At 38.9% G+C, this 13,583-nt stretch overlaps 1 protein-coding gene across 1 annotated transcript; it reads left to right on the top strand.

Moving 5' to 3' along the window:
• The first annotated feature begins 1,243 nt into the window (after window positions 1–1,243).
• On the top strand, window positions 1,244–12,128 carry LOC122984508 (presenilins-associated rhomboid-like protein, mitochondrial). The gene is made up of 10 exons (XM_044354999.1): window positions 1,244–1,587; window positions 3,080–3,284; window positions 3,373–3,513; window positions 4,821–4,869; window positions 5,475–5,570; window positions 7,813–7,962; window positions 8,045–8,115; window positions 8,574–8,675; window positions 9,209–9,306; window positions 10,772–12,128. The coding sequence occupies exons 1-10, from the start codon at window positions 1,259–1,261 to the stop codon at window positions 10,899–10,901; spliced, it is 1,371 nt and encodes a 456-aa protein (XP_044210934.1). The 5' UTR covers window positions 1,244–1,258; the 3' UTR covers window positions 10,902–12,128.
• Window positions 12,129–13,583: the final 1,455 nt, after the last annotated feature.

Raw genomic sequence — 13,583 nt, 5'->3', positions numbered from 1 at the left:
TTGAAATTTCTTCCTGCTGCTTCTTTCAAACTCATCTCCACCTCCATCTTCCTCCCATCTTCCAACATCAGTTTTTATAAAATATGTGATTTATTTATTTATATAGCAGGAACAGTAGTAAACACTCCTATTTGTCCAAAATACTCTCTTTGACTGTGACTGTTATTTTATCTATATAATATATAGTGGACCTAAAATTAAATCTTAAATTTCTAATTTTATTTAACTTTTATTTGAATTTAAAGATTCCCTCCGCACGTTTTAAGATGTATATAAAACAACCTACTTTAATAATAATGTGTGTCTGATATCCACAAAAAAGTTCAATTAGCTTGTAAAAATCTTTAAAATTACATCTTTTCCTTCTCCCTCATTAAAAATTCCATAGTCTATAAATCTGTAAATATATTTAATTTCAGAAGTTTAACAGCTGGACAGCAGATGTCTCCTCCTTCACGGTTAAGTGAGGCTTCAAGTTTCCACATCACAGTTTTGTCAGTTGCATATTGAACCACGATTGGCTCCAAACTAGTTGTGATGTCACAAATCATACCTGTTGGCCCGCTACTTAAAATCAGATTTTCATGGAGCTCAGAGAAACTTTCCTCCTTCAGCAGATGAAGGTGAAAACAAACTCCGAGAAGAGAACAAACATCCACCTGAAGGAACAAGAAGAAACACAGGTTTTTGAGTAAAGGGACTTTAATTTAGATTCATGGTTGCTGCCTTTTATTAAATCAAATTTGAGGCCTTTGAATAATATGCACTGTAACTTATTCTCCTGTTTTATGTCTTATTCTATTTTAGCTTATTTTTATATTCTATTTAACTCTTTTTAAATGTATTTAAATGTCTCTTTGTAATGTCTTGGGTTTCTATTACATTTAGTCTTGATGCCTTTTATGTTTTATGTAAAGCACTGAAATGAATTGCCTTGTTGTTGAAATGTGGTGTAATAAACCTGCCTTGTTTAGATGCAATACTTGAATAAAATATGTAAAAAAAAATAACTTTAACCTGTATGTGCTTTGAAATAACAAACTTTTCAAACTGAACATGTATTGATTGTAAACTGTGAAGGCTGACACTGATCGATCATTAATAGTGTTTCCTGTTTTATTTTTAGTAACAGTTTCTTCCTAGAATTGATTTGCTCTGATTTTATTTTACTTTGAAGGTCATGGACGGAAGTTGTGTGTGCGGTGTCTGTCTCGTTTCTTCCGGTGTGCTATTTTTTTTTTCCTAGGACGGCGAAGTCATGACCCGGCCTACTCTGCCTCTGATTGGCTCGTACTCGTTACTTTCGTTGTTCGGGTTGGTTAGATTTAGATATGAGGAGTGGGATTGGTGGGTAAGAATATCAGGATCAGCCAATCAGAGGCAGACTAGAGCTGGTCATGACTTCGCCATCCTAGGAAAGAAATATCGCTTCCGGTGTGAGACCTCCGTCGCTCCTCGGAGCTCTGTTGACCCGGTAATGAACGCCGTGCCGGGGTCACTGGGCTCCAACATGGCGTGGAGGAGCTGCTCCGTCCTGCTCAGACTGACCGGAGAAGATGTTTTACGGAGCTCCGTGAGGGGAGGCAGGTCAGTGACCGCAGCCGGAGGGAGGCAGCCTTCTCCGGCCGACGGACAGACTGACGTCCGATGCTGGAGTTAGCTTCGTTAGCTTCAAGGACAGTTAGATTTAACTGAGTGTTAGCTAGCTGGCTAACAGAGCTAACTGCTGTTTGTCTGTAAATGACACAGATCAGATCAGCGGTGAAAGAAGTACTCAGATCCTTTACTTCAGTAAAAGTACTAATACAGCAACGTAAAAATACTCCATTACAAGTAAAAATCCTGCATGAAAAATCCATCTTATTGTATTGTTTTTCTGCATCGTTAGAGTGAATTATTATCTTCTTTTCGTACAGTTTTTGTGTTTAAACAAAACTGCAGTTTACATAAAAATCCTCATTTTCTGGATGTTGTGGTGTTAAAGGGACACTGCTGTGCCCTCAGGACTTAGTCAAGTATCTCCATCTGTGGACCACAGCATCTACACGACACGCCCACTTTATTATATGACACGCCTACTTTACTACAGGACACGCCTACTGGATACGGTTTATGCACGAGGAGGGGAATGGTCGGGATGGGGGGGTATTATAAAGCTCTGTTCAGTAGTCGGGAGAGAGTTTGGGAAACGAATAAATATTAATAACTATTTTGAATCAGCAAAACATTTTAAAAGAAAGAAATGTAATATTTGTATTTTATTGCAGAAAAACTTGTTCTCTGTTCTATGTGTGGTTCATACTGGGAAACTTAGAGCTCCTATCAACCAGAAAGAAAGTCTGGAGTTTACTTTTTTCCGTTGATCTGATTGGTCAGTAGTCTGTCTGGGGCAGCATAGGTTACCATGGTGATCTAACCTAAATATCAGCTGCTAACACAGTAGCCTAGCATCATGATACAAACGGCTGCAACTAACGATTATTCTCATCATCATTTCATCTGGTGATTATTTTCTGGATTAATTGATTAGTTGTTTGGTCCATAAAATCGTGTCAAATGTGGATCAGTGTCCCCTGAAGCCCAACATGACGTCCTCAAATGTCTTATTTTGTCCACAACTCAAAGATATTCAGTTTACTGTCGTAGAGACTAAAGAAACCAGAAAATATTCACCGCAGTATTCATTTAATAGTTGCCAAATAAACGATTAATCAACTAATCATTGCAGCTTTAAATCTGTTGATTATTTTCCTGATTAATCAATTAGTCCTTTGGTCTATACGCATCATTTTCTAAAATAGTTAAAAAGTAGCCTTCACAATTTCTCAGAGTCAACATTGATGTCTTTAATTTGCTTGTTTTTAATGACCAACAATCCAAAACATAAAGATTTTTAATTTATTGACAAAGAAAAACAGAAAATCGTCACATTTGAGAAGCTGAAACCAGAGAAAATCTCACATTTCTGCTTGTAAAATGACAGAAACGATGATCAGATTAACAAAGTAGTTTCCAGTTAATCGACCAGTCATTGATCGGGACTCCAGACCTGCTCAGCTGCTCGTCTCTGTTGCTGCAGGTGGAACCACAGCTTCCAGCAGAGATGTGGTTTCAGGAAGGCCGCCAGGAAACCAGAATCTAAGAAGGTGGAGGAGGATCTGGGACCCGCCCGCTACGACACAGTCCACCAAAAGACCTCCACCCCCCACTATGAGCAGCGGGCTCCTCCCAGCTCGCCCCGGGCGTTCAGCCGGCTCATCCGGCCGCTGGTCTTCACCGTGGGGGTAGGTGCCGCCGCCGCCGCACACACACACACACGCTTCACCTGCCGCAGCGTCCTGAGGTCACAGACAGGTGCTAACTTCATGTCAGTTTACAGGCTGCTCCTTCGGCTCAGCGGCCATCTGGCAGTACGAGTCTCTGAAGTCTCGAGTCCAGAGCTACTTCGACGAGGTCAGAGCCGATTGGCTGGAGAAGCTGCGACCTCAGAAACGAGGAGACTTCCGCAAAGAGGTGAGCGAAGAGACACGAGACTCCGTTTCATCCAGAAATCTGTTGGAAAGTCGGTGTGTCGGGTTCAGGTGTTCAGAAATCCTCCAGAATGTCTGTGAATCTTTATTTATAACCTGTAAGATCTCCACGTTAAACATGGAAGCAGTTTGTTGAAATAACTGCAGTCGATTCGTTGATTCATTTGTTAAATGCATGACGGTTTTAACAGATTTTAAAGGACGGGCTCTTATTTTTTCCAGTGTGTCTTAAAACAACAGTCGGGTGTTTTAAAAGATTCTTCAAATGTGCTTTCAATGGAAGAACAGGAGGAATTATTACAGCAAGAAAAACATGTTTCACTGATCATTTGGGCTCCTGACTGTCGTTTTAAGACACACTTGAGGAATTGTGAACTCGTCCTTTAAAAGGTGATTTCACTTCAAATACATGAAAACGTCCTGGAAAAGTATTTTAACCAAATTAAAGACCTTAAATATTTTTTCGGTCCAGTTTTAAACAGCGTTTAGTTTCAGTGTTCTGACACATCAAACTGCTGCTTCTCAGCGTCTGTGATCAAACTGCTTTTATTTTTCATCAAAAGTGTCAGAAAATAGTTTTTTAATAAACCAGAGTTGATGATGTTAACAGGCACCTTGATGATAACAAATGGAAAAGCATTTACAGAACATATTTCAAGGTATTTCTTACTTTTGTTTTTTTTTTAATTAATTAAAATTAATTTTCAACAACATAATACATTATAAATACCTACAATTAAGACAAGACACGAGAGCAAACACAAATACAGAAAGAAAAAAAAACAAACAAAAATCAGCAGTATTCACAACCTGGTGCATTTATAAAATGCTGTTTGTATGAACTTAAACTGTTATATTGGTTACCTCCATACTTCTAACTCCTGACCAGCGGTGACCAGCGGTGACCAGCGGTGACCAGTCTCTTACAAACCCCTCAAGAGTGTCAGCTGTCATTCAACATGAAACGCTCGACTGCTAAAATCATTTTAGGTTGTGATGTTTCTTCACAACAGTGAAGCTCTTTATTCTGATTTCATGATAGTGAACATGTGTGTTATTTACACCTGACACACACGTACGCTGACCTGAATCAACAGCTCTGTGTGGTAAATAAACTAAACAAACAATACAGACGAATAAACATGTTTCATACAGCTTGTAGTGTCTGAATCCAGATGTTAAAGGTCTCTGTCAGCACGTAAAACTGTGAGAAGATGAACTGAAAGTTTATCACAGCGTCTCCTCCACCTGCAGTCATGCCTGAGCCCTGATTGGCTGTTTGTGTTTCAGATGAACCAATGGTGGAACAGCTTGAGTGAAGGTCAGCGGACGGTCACAGGTGAGACTCCACACTGACTCTCTGCAGGTTTTCAGTCTGTTCAAAACAGTATGCAGACTAAAAAAAAAAAATCAGATTTTTGATGCTGCTGTTGATGGACAGTGTTCTCCCACAATGCATTGCACAAAGGAAGTCGTGGTTGATGGTGAAACAGCTGCAGGAACACAACAGAAAACAAGAAATACATTTTTTAGAAAAACATTTTGTCTGCAGCAGCTTTCTAATGTTCACTTCCTGTTAGTATAAAACGGTTAAGTATGTTTATTTCCTCTATACTAACTGAAAAAAAACCATTAAAGATCAGTATGTTGTTTGTTTTCTGATTATTCTGTGTGATGGACAGCAGCAGCAGCAGCTTCATAACTGTATCAGAATTATAGATTCTGTAGAATATTTTCAACATATCTGACACATTTTACATTTAGATTCATACAAAACACAAAAATGACGCTTCAGTCTGACTCTACGGTCAGCTGGAGCTCTGAAACCAACAGCTGACAAAACTAAACAAACATCTTAACATCTAGAATCCGGAGCAGACCTGCAGTTTCATTCTGATAATCCTGAATGTTCTGTTTCTCTCTGTGTTTTTTTTTTTTTCCCAGGGATCATTGCTGCTAACGCCGTCGTGTTCTGCTGTTGGAGAGTCCCGTCGCTGCAGCGCTTCATGATTAAATACTTCACTGCTAATCCCGCCTCCAGTGAGTCCGTCTGCTGCTGCAGTTACAAACAACACAGGCTGCGAATTCTCTTCAGCTGTTGCTTTGTGATTAAATTAGCCGCATTTTCAGGTTTAAGTTTGGTTTAAAGTTCTGTTTCAAACATCATCACGATGTCTTAAACCTCACTGCTCATTAAACTGCTGCGTCCTGAAGGGCCGCAGTTTAACTGCATCTGTAGTTTAGTTTAAACCAGCTGCTTTGTCTGGTAGAGATCACCTGAACACAACTAGAGGTACCTGTACCTGAGGTTTAACTTAAACCAGGTTTAACTGAGGTTTAACTGAAACCCGGTTTAACTGAGGTTTAACTTAAACCTGGTTTAACTGAGGTTTAACTTAAACCCGGTTTAACTGAGGTTTAACTTAAACCCGGTTTAACTGAGGTTTAACTTAAACCCGGTTTAACTGAGGTTTAACTTAAACCAGGTTTAACTGAGGTTTAACTTAAACCTGTTTTAACTGAGGTTTAACTTAAACCTGTTTTAACTGAGGTTTAACTGAGGTTTAACTTAAACCAGGTTTAACTGAGGTTTAACTTAAACCCGGTTTAACTGAGTTTTAACTTAAACCCGGTTTAACTGAGGTTTAACTTAAACCCGGTTTAACTGAGGTTTAACTTAAACCCGGTTTAACTGAGGTTTAACTTAAACCCGGTTTAACTGAGGTTTAACTTAAACCCGGTTTAACTGAAGTTTAACTTAAACCCGGTTTAACTGAGGTTTAACTTAAACCCGGTTTAACTGAGGTTTAACTGAAACCCGGTCTAACTGAGGTTTAACTTAAACCCGGTTTAACTGAGTTTTAACTTAAACCCGGTTTAACTGAGGTTTAACTGAAACCCGGTTTAACTGAGGTTTAACTTAAACCCGGTTTAACTGAGGTTTAACTGAAACCCGGTTTAACTGAGGTTTAACTGAAACCCGGTTTAACTGAGGTTTAACTTAAACCCGGTTTAACTGAGGTTTAACTTAAACCCGGTTTAACTGAGTTTTAACTTAAACCCGGTTTAACTAAGGTTTAACTTAAACCCGGTTTAACTTAAACCAGGTTTAACTGAGTTTTAACTTAAACCCGGTTTAACTGAGGTTTAACTTAAACCCGGTTTAACTAAGGTTTAACTGAAACCCGGTTTAACTAAGGTTTAACTGAAACCCGGTTTAACTGAGGTTTAACTGAAACCCGGTTTAACTAAGGTTTAACTGAAACCCGGTTTAACTAAGGTTTAACTGAAACCGGGTTTAACTGAGGTTTAACTTAAACCCGGTTTAACTAAGGTTTAACTTAAACCTGGTTTAACTGAGGTTTAACTTAAACTTGGTTTAACTAAAGTTTAACTTAAACCCGGTTTAACTGAGTTTTAACTTAAACCAGGTTTAACTGAGGTTTAACTTAAACCAGGTTTAACTGAGGTTTAACTTAAACCAGGTTTAACTGAGGTTTAACTTAAACCAGGTTTAACTGAGGTTTAACTGAAACCCGGTTTAACTAAGGTTTAACTGAAACCCGGTTTAACTGAGGTTTAACTGAAACCCGGTTTAACTAAGGTTTAACTGAAACCCGGTTTAACTAAGGTTTAACTGAAACCCGGTTTAACTGAGGTTTAACTTAAACCCGGTTTAACTAAGGTTTAACTTAAACCTGGTTTAACTGAGGTTTAACTTAAACTTGGTTTAACTAAAGTTTAACTTAAACCCGGTTTAACTGAGTTTTAACTTAAACCAGGTTTAACTGAGGTTTAACTTAAACCAGGTTTAACTGAGGTTTAACTTAAACCAGGTTTAACTGAGGTTTAACTTAAACCAGGTTTAACTGAGGTTTAACTTAAACCAGGTTTAACTGAGGTTTAACTTAAACCAGGTTTAACTTAAACCCAGTTTTACTGAGGTTTAACTTAAACCCGGTTAGACTGAGGTTTAACTTACACCAGGTTTAACTGAGGTTTAACTTAAACCCAGTTTAACTGAGGTTTAACTTAAACCCGGTTTAACTGAGGTTTAATCGATTTATCGATTAATCGATGATGCAAATAGTTGGTAATTTTCTGGTGATTGGCTAATATTTGAATCAACTAATCATTGCAGTTCTAAAGGAGGCAGAGTTGTGGTTTTGACAGAGAAATCAGGTGTTTTAAAGCCCTGAAAGTTCTGTAAACACTGTACCTGTTGTTGTTTATGTGGTGCTGACGTGTTGTTGTTGTTTTTTTGTCGTCTGCGTTCCTGCAGAGACTCTCTGCTCTCCCATGTTGCTCTCCACCTTCAGTCACTTCTCCTTCTTCCACATGGCGGCCAACATGTACGTCCTCTGGAGCTTCTCCACCAGCGCCGTCTCCATGCTGGGCAGAGAGCAGTTCATGGCCGTCTACCTGTCTGCAGGTACTGGACCTTAAAGCGCCAGCTGACCATCAGCAGCTGATTATATAAAAGCACAAACACTGACGTCGTTCTGTTTGTCCAGGTGTTATTTCTACGTTTGCCAGTTATGTGTGTAAGATGGCCACAGGGAGGTTCGGCCCGTCTCTGGGAGCGGTAAGCAACAACCGTCTTCAGCTTTTATTCTGCAGCTGCAACAACAGAATATGTAGACATGTGCAGCAGTGGTCCTCAACCTCAGGGTCAGGGCCCCTGGGGGGTCACAAGATGATTACTGGGGTCAAAAATAAGAAAAAACAAAATGCTGTTGCAAAAAATTGTATATTTTTACTCATGAAATACTGGATATACAGATGTTATACACTGTTATACATAAATAAACACGTTTGATCGTCTAAATGAGGTTGTTATAGAATAATGAGTCAGATGTTTGGTGTTTTAGACATTTTACAGTGTTAGAATAAACTCTGTGGCTTTAAAATGAGCTCAAACATCGTTTCCTGTTTCTGACCAGCTAACATAAATCGATCAGATACGAGATGACGTCAGTTTTAGCTCAATAAGCACATCTTCTGTGTGTGTGTGTGTGTGTGTGTGTGTGTGTGTGTTTTCAGTCTGGAGCCATCATGACCGTCCTGGCTGCTGTTTGCACCAAAATGCCAGAAGCCAAACTGGCCATTATCTTCCTCCCCATGTTCACCTTCACTGCTGCCAACGTAAGACTCACCTCACCTGGTCCACCTAGTCCACCTGGTCTACCTGTCTGTCTGTCTGTCTGTCTGTGTGTCCACACTAAGCCGGCTAAATCCATAAAGGCATCTTCTTCTCTCCGTTTTGTTCCAGTTCAGGGAAAACGGAGCTTTGTAGAAACGCCGTCATATCGCTGACAGTAACACGGCGTTTCACTGGAAGAGGAAGAAGAAGAAACACATTAATAATGGCGAACGGCTTCATGCGAGTCTTGTCGACTCTGACAGCTTGTTTAGAGTTAAACGTATCGACCACCTTTCTCTGCTCAAACTGTTGGAATCTGCTGCAATAAACTAAATGTCAGGAAACATTATACCGTTTCTTCTTCGCTGGTTTTCTGTGGCTGTCTTGCCCGTCTGTCCTCCATACACGCCCAGTAGGAGGAGAATTACCCGATTTGGTCGGTTTAGCTTGAAAACGACGTTTTAGAATTTAGCCGGCTTAACGTAGACGTCATCCTACTGTGTGACTGATCTTCTGTATCTCCGTCTCTCTCCAGGCTCTGAAGGCCATCGTTGCCATGGATACAGCCGGTCTGGTGCTGGGATGGAAGTTTTTTGATCACGCTGCTCATTTAGGAGGAGCCATGTTTGGAATGTAAGTTATATTTACAGTGAATAACGACAGAAATGTGATTCATTAAAGCTATAATATGTAATTATTCCACATTAAAATGTCTACAAACAACTAGACCTATGTTATATATGTTGTTGAGTTGTGTACTTACATTATCCCAAATGTTTCCAACAATTTTCAAACCCAGAGAAATCTGTAATTTAATCAAAGTAACGGACCGTTTCATTTGGTCGCCTGTCGATGACGTCATACCTCCTCTACCAAAGAGTAAACACGCACCAGATGCATACGGCGGCGCTGTGTTTGTCCACTACAATGGCGTCTACCAAAGAGTAACTTACACACATACAAGATAATACATCGGCGTTGTGGTTGTTCCACACAAACTGTTATAAATGGACTTTTATTCAGTTTTAAGCCACATTTTCATGATAAATTTAGGTGGTTTTTAACTATATCTTTTAGCAGGAAGAAGGATTTTAGTCATTGGACGTCTGGATCTTAAGTTATCAGAGAAATAAACTGGACAAACGTTAGCAGCAGCTCGGCTAACAGCCCCTCCAGGAAGTCCGGTGGTCACCAAACATCGTCGGAGAAATATTGATTTTTTTAGGTGAAACAGCTTTAATTAGTATTTTTAACGATTTTAATCTGCGTGTACGTTTGTTCTGGAGAGGAGGAGACCTCTGCAGGTAAAAACATCCCGAATGATTCACACTGCAGTAATCATATCCCGGTGAAGCTGGTTAATTAACGACAAAAACATGATATCAAACTTCAGAGGATATTAGCACTGAAATTATCAATTGATACAACGGTGAAACAAGCTGTGCCAAATGAGGAATGAACAAATCAATTACATCGATAGATAAATCATACGCAACAATTAGTGAATGAAAGGATTAGTCAATCAAATGAAAATGAATCTAAAACTAAATAATTGTCGGACAAAACAGGACATTTGAAGACTGTAGGACGCTATGAAAGACGTTTTTTTTACTGTTTTCTGATGTTTTATGGATTAAACAATTAATCAGCGACAATAATCAGCAGTTCAGTTGATAATGGAAACAATCATTAGTTGCAGCTCTACTCATCTTTTACATTAAAGATCCTCCAGACATGTTTTCAGACATAAAAATACCAAATATCATCATCATCGTCTCGTCCATCATGTAAAACCCCAGAATATGTAAATATTGTTGGTTTCTAAAGTTTTCCTGCTGGACACCAGATGTTTCCTCCTTCACTGTGAAGTTCATCCTCAGTGTTTGTTCACTGGAGGCTTCAAGTTTCCACATCACACTTGTGTAAACTGAATCCTGGACCACGATTGGCTCCAACTTAGTTGTGATGTCATAAATCCAGCAGGTGTGTCCAGCTGTTAAACTGAGATTTAAGATGAACTCAGAAAAACATGCAAACACATCATATAAATACAGAAACAATGTATAAATATTCGTCCTCTGCTCCGTCTCTGCTGCAGCTGGTACATCCTGTTCGGTCACGAGTTGATCTGGAAGAACCGTGAGCCCTTCGTTAAGTTCTGGCACGACCTGAGGACTCGAGGCGGGCCGGGCGGCGGCGGCGACGACGGCCGAGGAGGTTCCATCTAGGACGCTGAAACCACGGGACTGATGGGGGAAAAAAAAAACGCTCCTAACATGTAAACATGTATAAATGTACAGATGTGCAGAGAACAGGAAGAAGCTGCGGCGTCCCTGCACCATTCGGCTTCCCCAGGACGAGTTTACAGGAAGCAGACGGGAGTCACGACGGTCGATGGTTTCCACACAGACACTTCATGTCTGTATATACGATGCAGATTTGTGTCTTTCTGGTTGTATTTGTTGACATTTTGTTTCCCTGCAGAAACAAATAAACTCAACAGATTGTTTATTTACAGACGCTGAGCACAAAGATACAAACGTGGAAATTATTATTCTAGTGTTTGGATTCATAGTTTTTCTACTATAAAAGGTTTAGTAACACCAAACTGTTGATTTAGTTTATTACAAAAAAAACAAGATTTACAAATATATTAAACTGAGAAACCTGTAAATCATCTTTCTGCAGAAACTCAGTTTGTTTTGTTATTTTGTCATTAATTCATATTTGTGTTTGTTGATGAACTCGGGGACGTTTCATGTCTGAAACCGATCATGTCACTGATGTTCCTTCAGTTTTGGAGAGCTGTGTGCAGATTTATTTGTAAAATATTTAAAATAAAATTAGCACTGGATCTAAAACATAACGTTTCAGTTTATATACTGGTTTAGGACCAGTCAGAATGTAATTTCTAAGGGCCACAGTTACACGGACAGTCCTCTGTGATAGTAAACAGGTCAAACTTATCTTATGAGTGAGAACATTTAAATTAAATAAAATACCTGTTAAATGATTTCTGAGTAAACTGCACTATTATATGTATATATAAATTATAGCTTATTATTTTGTAATATAATGTTTTTATCTAAAGACCAACTATAACCATAGCAGCATAATCAAAATCTAAAAACAATATAATACTATAAATTAGGTATTATATTGGTATTAAAAAAACTTTTTCTTTCAAAATTATGACTTTACTCTTGAAACAATATATTATATAAGAATATGGTGACTTTTTCCCAGCAGTGCTCTCAAACTCAGCAGGAAACTGGAAATATTTCAGTCAAATTAAACATTTCTGCCACAGATCGACTTTTTAAACTAAGAAAAATCAAATGTCAAAGTATTTCAACCTTTATAAACATGACGAGCTCAGTTCTGTTCTTCTCGTCTTTCCTTCTGATTATTTATGTTTGTTGATTTTCTTCCAAAATAAAACTATAAAACTCTGATGGATCAGCTGTTTGTGTGTTTGTTGCAGTCGAAAGCTGTGATTGGCTGAGATCAGACGAGCTGTCAATCATCCTGCAAAAATAAAACCTCGGTTGGACAAACAGAGAGGCGCTCTGCAGTCTGAAGTCCACAAACCGTCACACAGACAAACACACGCAGGTTTAGTCTCTTGTGTGTTCAGTAAATCACCGTCAGTGTGTGTAAATCTCAGTTTGTTGGTTTAATGACTTAAATATCAACACGGACACGTTGAGAGAAGTTAAGACTGGAGTGATGTTCTCACTGCAGCTGCTCAGCAAAGACAAGAGTAGAACAAAGAATAATCAAAAGCTTTGTTTCATTTCTCAGTGTTTTCAAAAAATATGTCTCATCTATAAAGTCCAACTGAAATTAAACTGCCTTTTTCTGTCTGCCACAGCAACACATCTGCTCCGTAAATCACCAAACAAAGCTAATCACAAAACCAAAAGGGAGAAATTTATATTTTTAATTCTTTGGTTTCATGATGGTGCCTCCTAGTTTCACATTATTTTGATAAAATACAACTCCATCATCTGCATACGTAGCTGGAGTCCTTATTTCTTAATCTCCTCCCAGCTGCTGTCAATAAAAAAAAACAATAAAGTTTCTTAGTATGAAGAGAAAAGGTAGAGACACCTGTACAGGTTTAATTGAAAAACCACCAAGAGAACCTGACTGACGAGATGTTTTCAGTGTTCTTGTTGTGTTTTGCAGCTCAGGAATTGACAGAATATTAATTGGCAATGATTAAGTTGCTTTTTTAAGCGAAAATACCAAAAATTCTCTGGCAGCAGCTTCTCACATGTGAATATTTACTAGTTTTCCAGTTTTTAATGATAGTGAACTCAACATGTTTGTGTTTGTGACTGTTGATCGTCTGAACATGTTCACTTGGGCTTCAGGGAATAATGATCCACATTTTATACACTGAACAATCAATAGATGATTAAAGACAATAATTACAGTCTTCAATCAGAGTCCCTCTTCAAGACCAGGACCACAAGATGGAGGATGGAGGACCTGTCAGAGTTCAGACTGGACTTCACTGCTGCTCATTTAGGTCTAATAACCCAAATGATGTGGAGGAAACCTGGGATTACTGGGTCACTTCATGAGCTGATCGTATGTTTCTACCTGAGAAGTAGCAAGTAGCTCCAAACCCCCCAAAGACGCCCAAAGGCAACTTATGAGACATAATTGAGCCTGGGAATGGTCATCATATACTTTCATCATAATGTTCTAAGCCCTTTTACACTCTAAACTTTCAAAATCTGAATAGGAACCAAACCAAAACACAATGTTTTTTACAGATTTATGACTAGAACAATTTGACACACAGTGCTGAGCTGCATCTCAAATTAATCTTTAGGTTCCCAGCTTTCAGATGATGTATCACCACAAATATGTGACAGATACTGTTGACCTGCTAAAGA

This window comes from Thunnus albacares, chromosome 6, assembly GCF_914725855.1.
Source record: "Thunnus albacares chromosome 6, fThuAlb1.1, whole genome shotgun sequence".
Taxonomy (NCBI): Eukaryota; Metazoa; Chordata; class Actinopteri; order Scombriformes; family Scombridae; genus Thunnus; species Thunnus albacares.
Note: the sequence above shows the minus strand (reverse complement) of the source record. Positions and strands in the feature narration are given on the sequence as shown.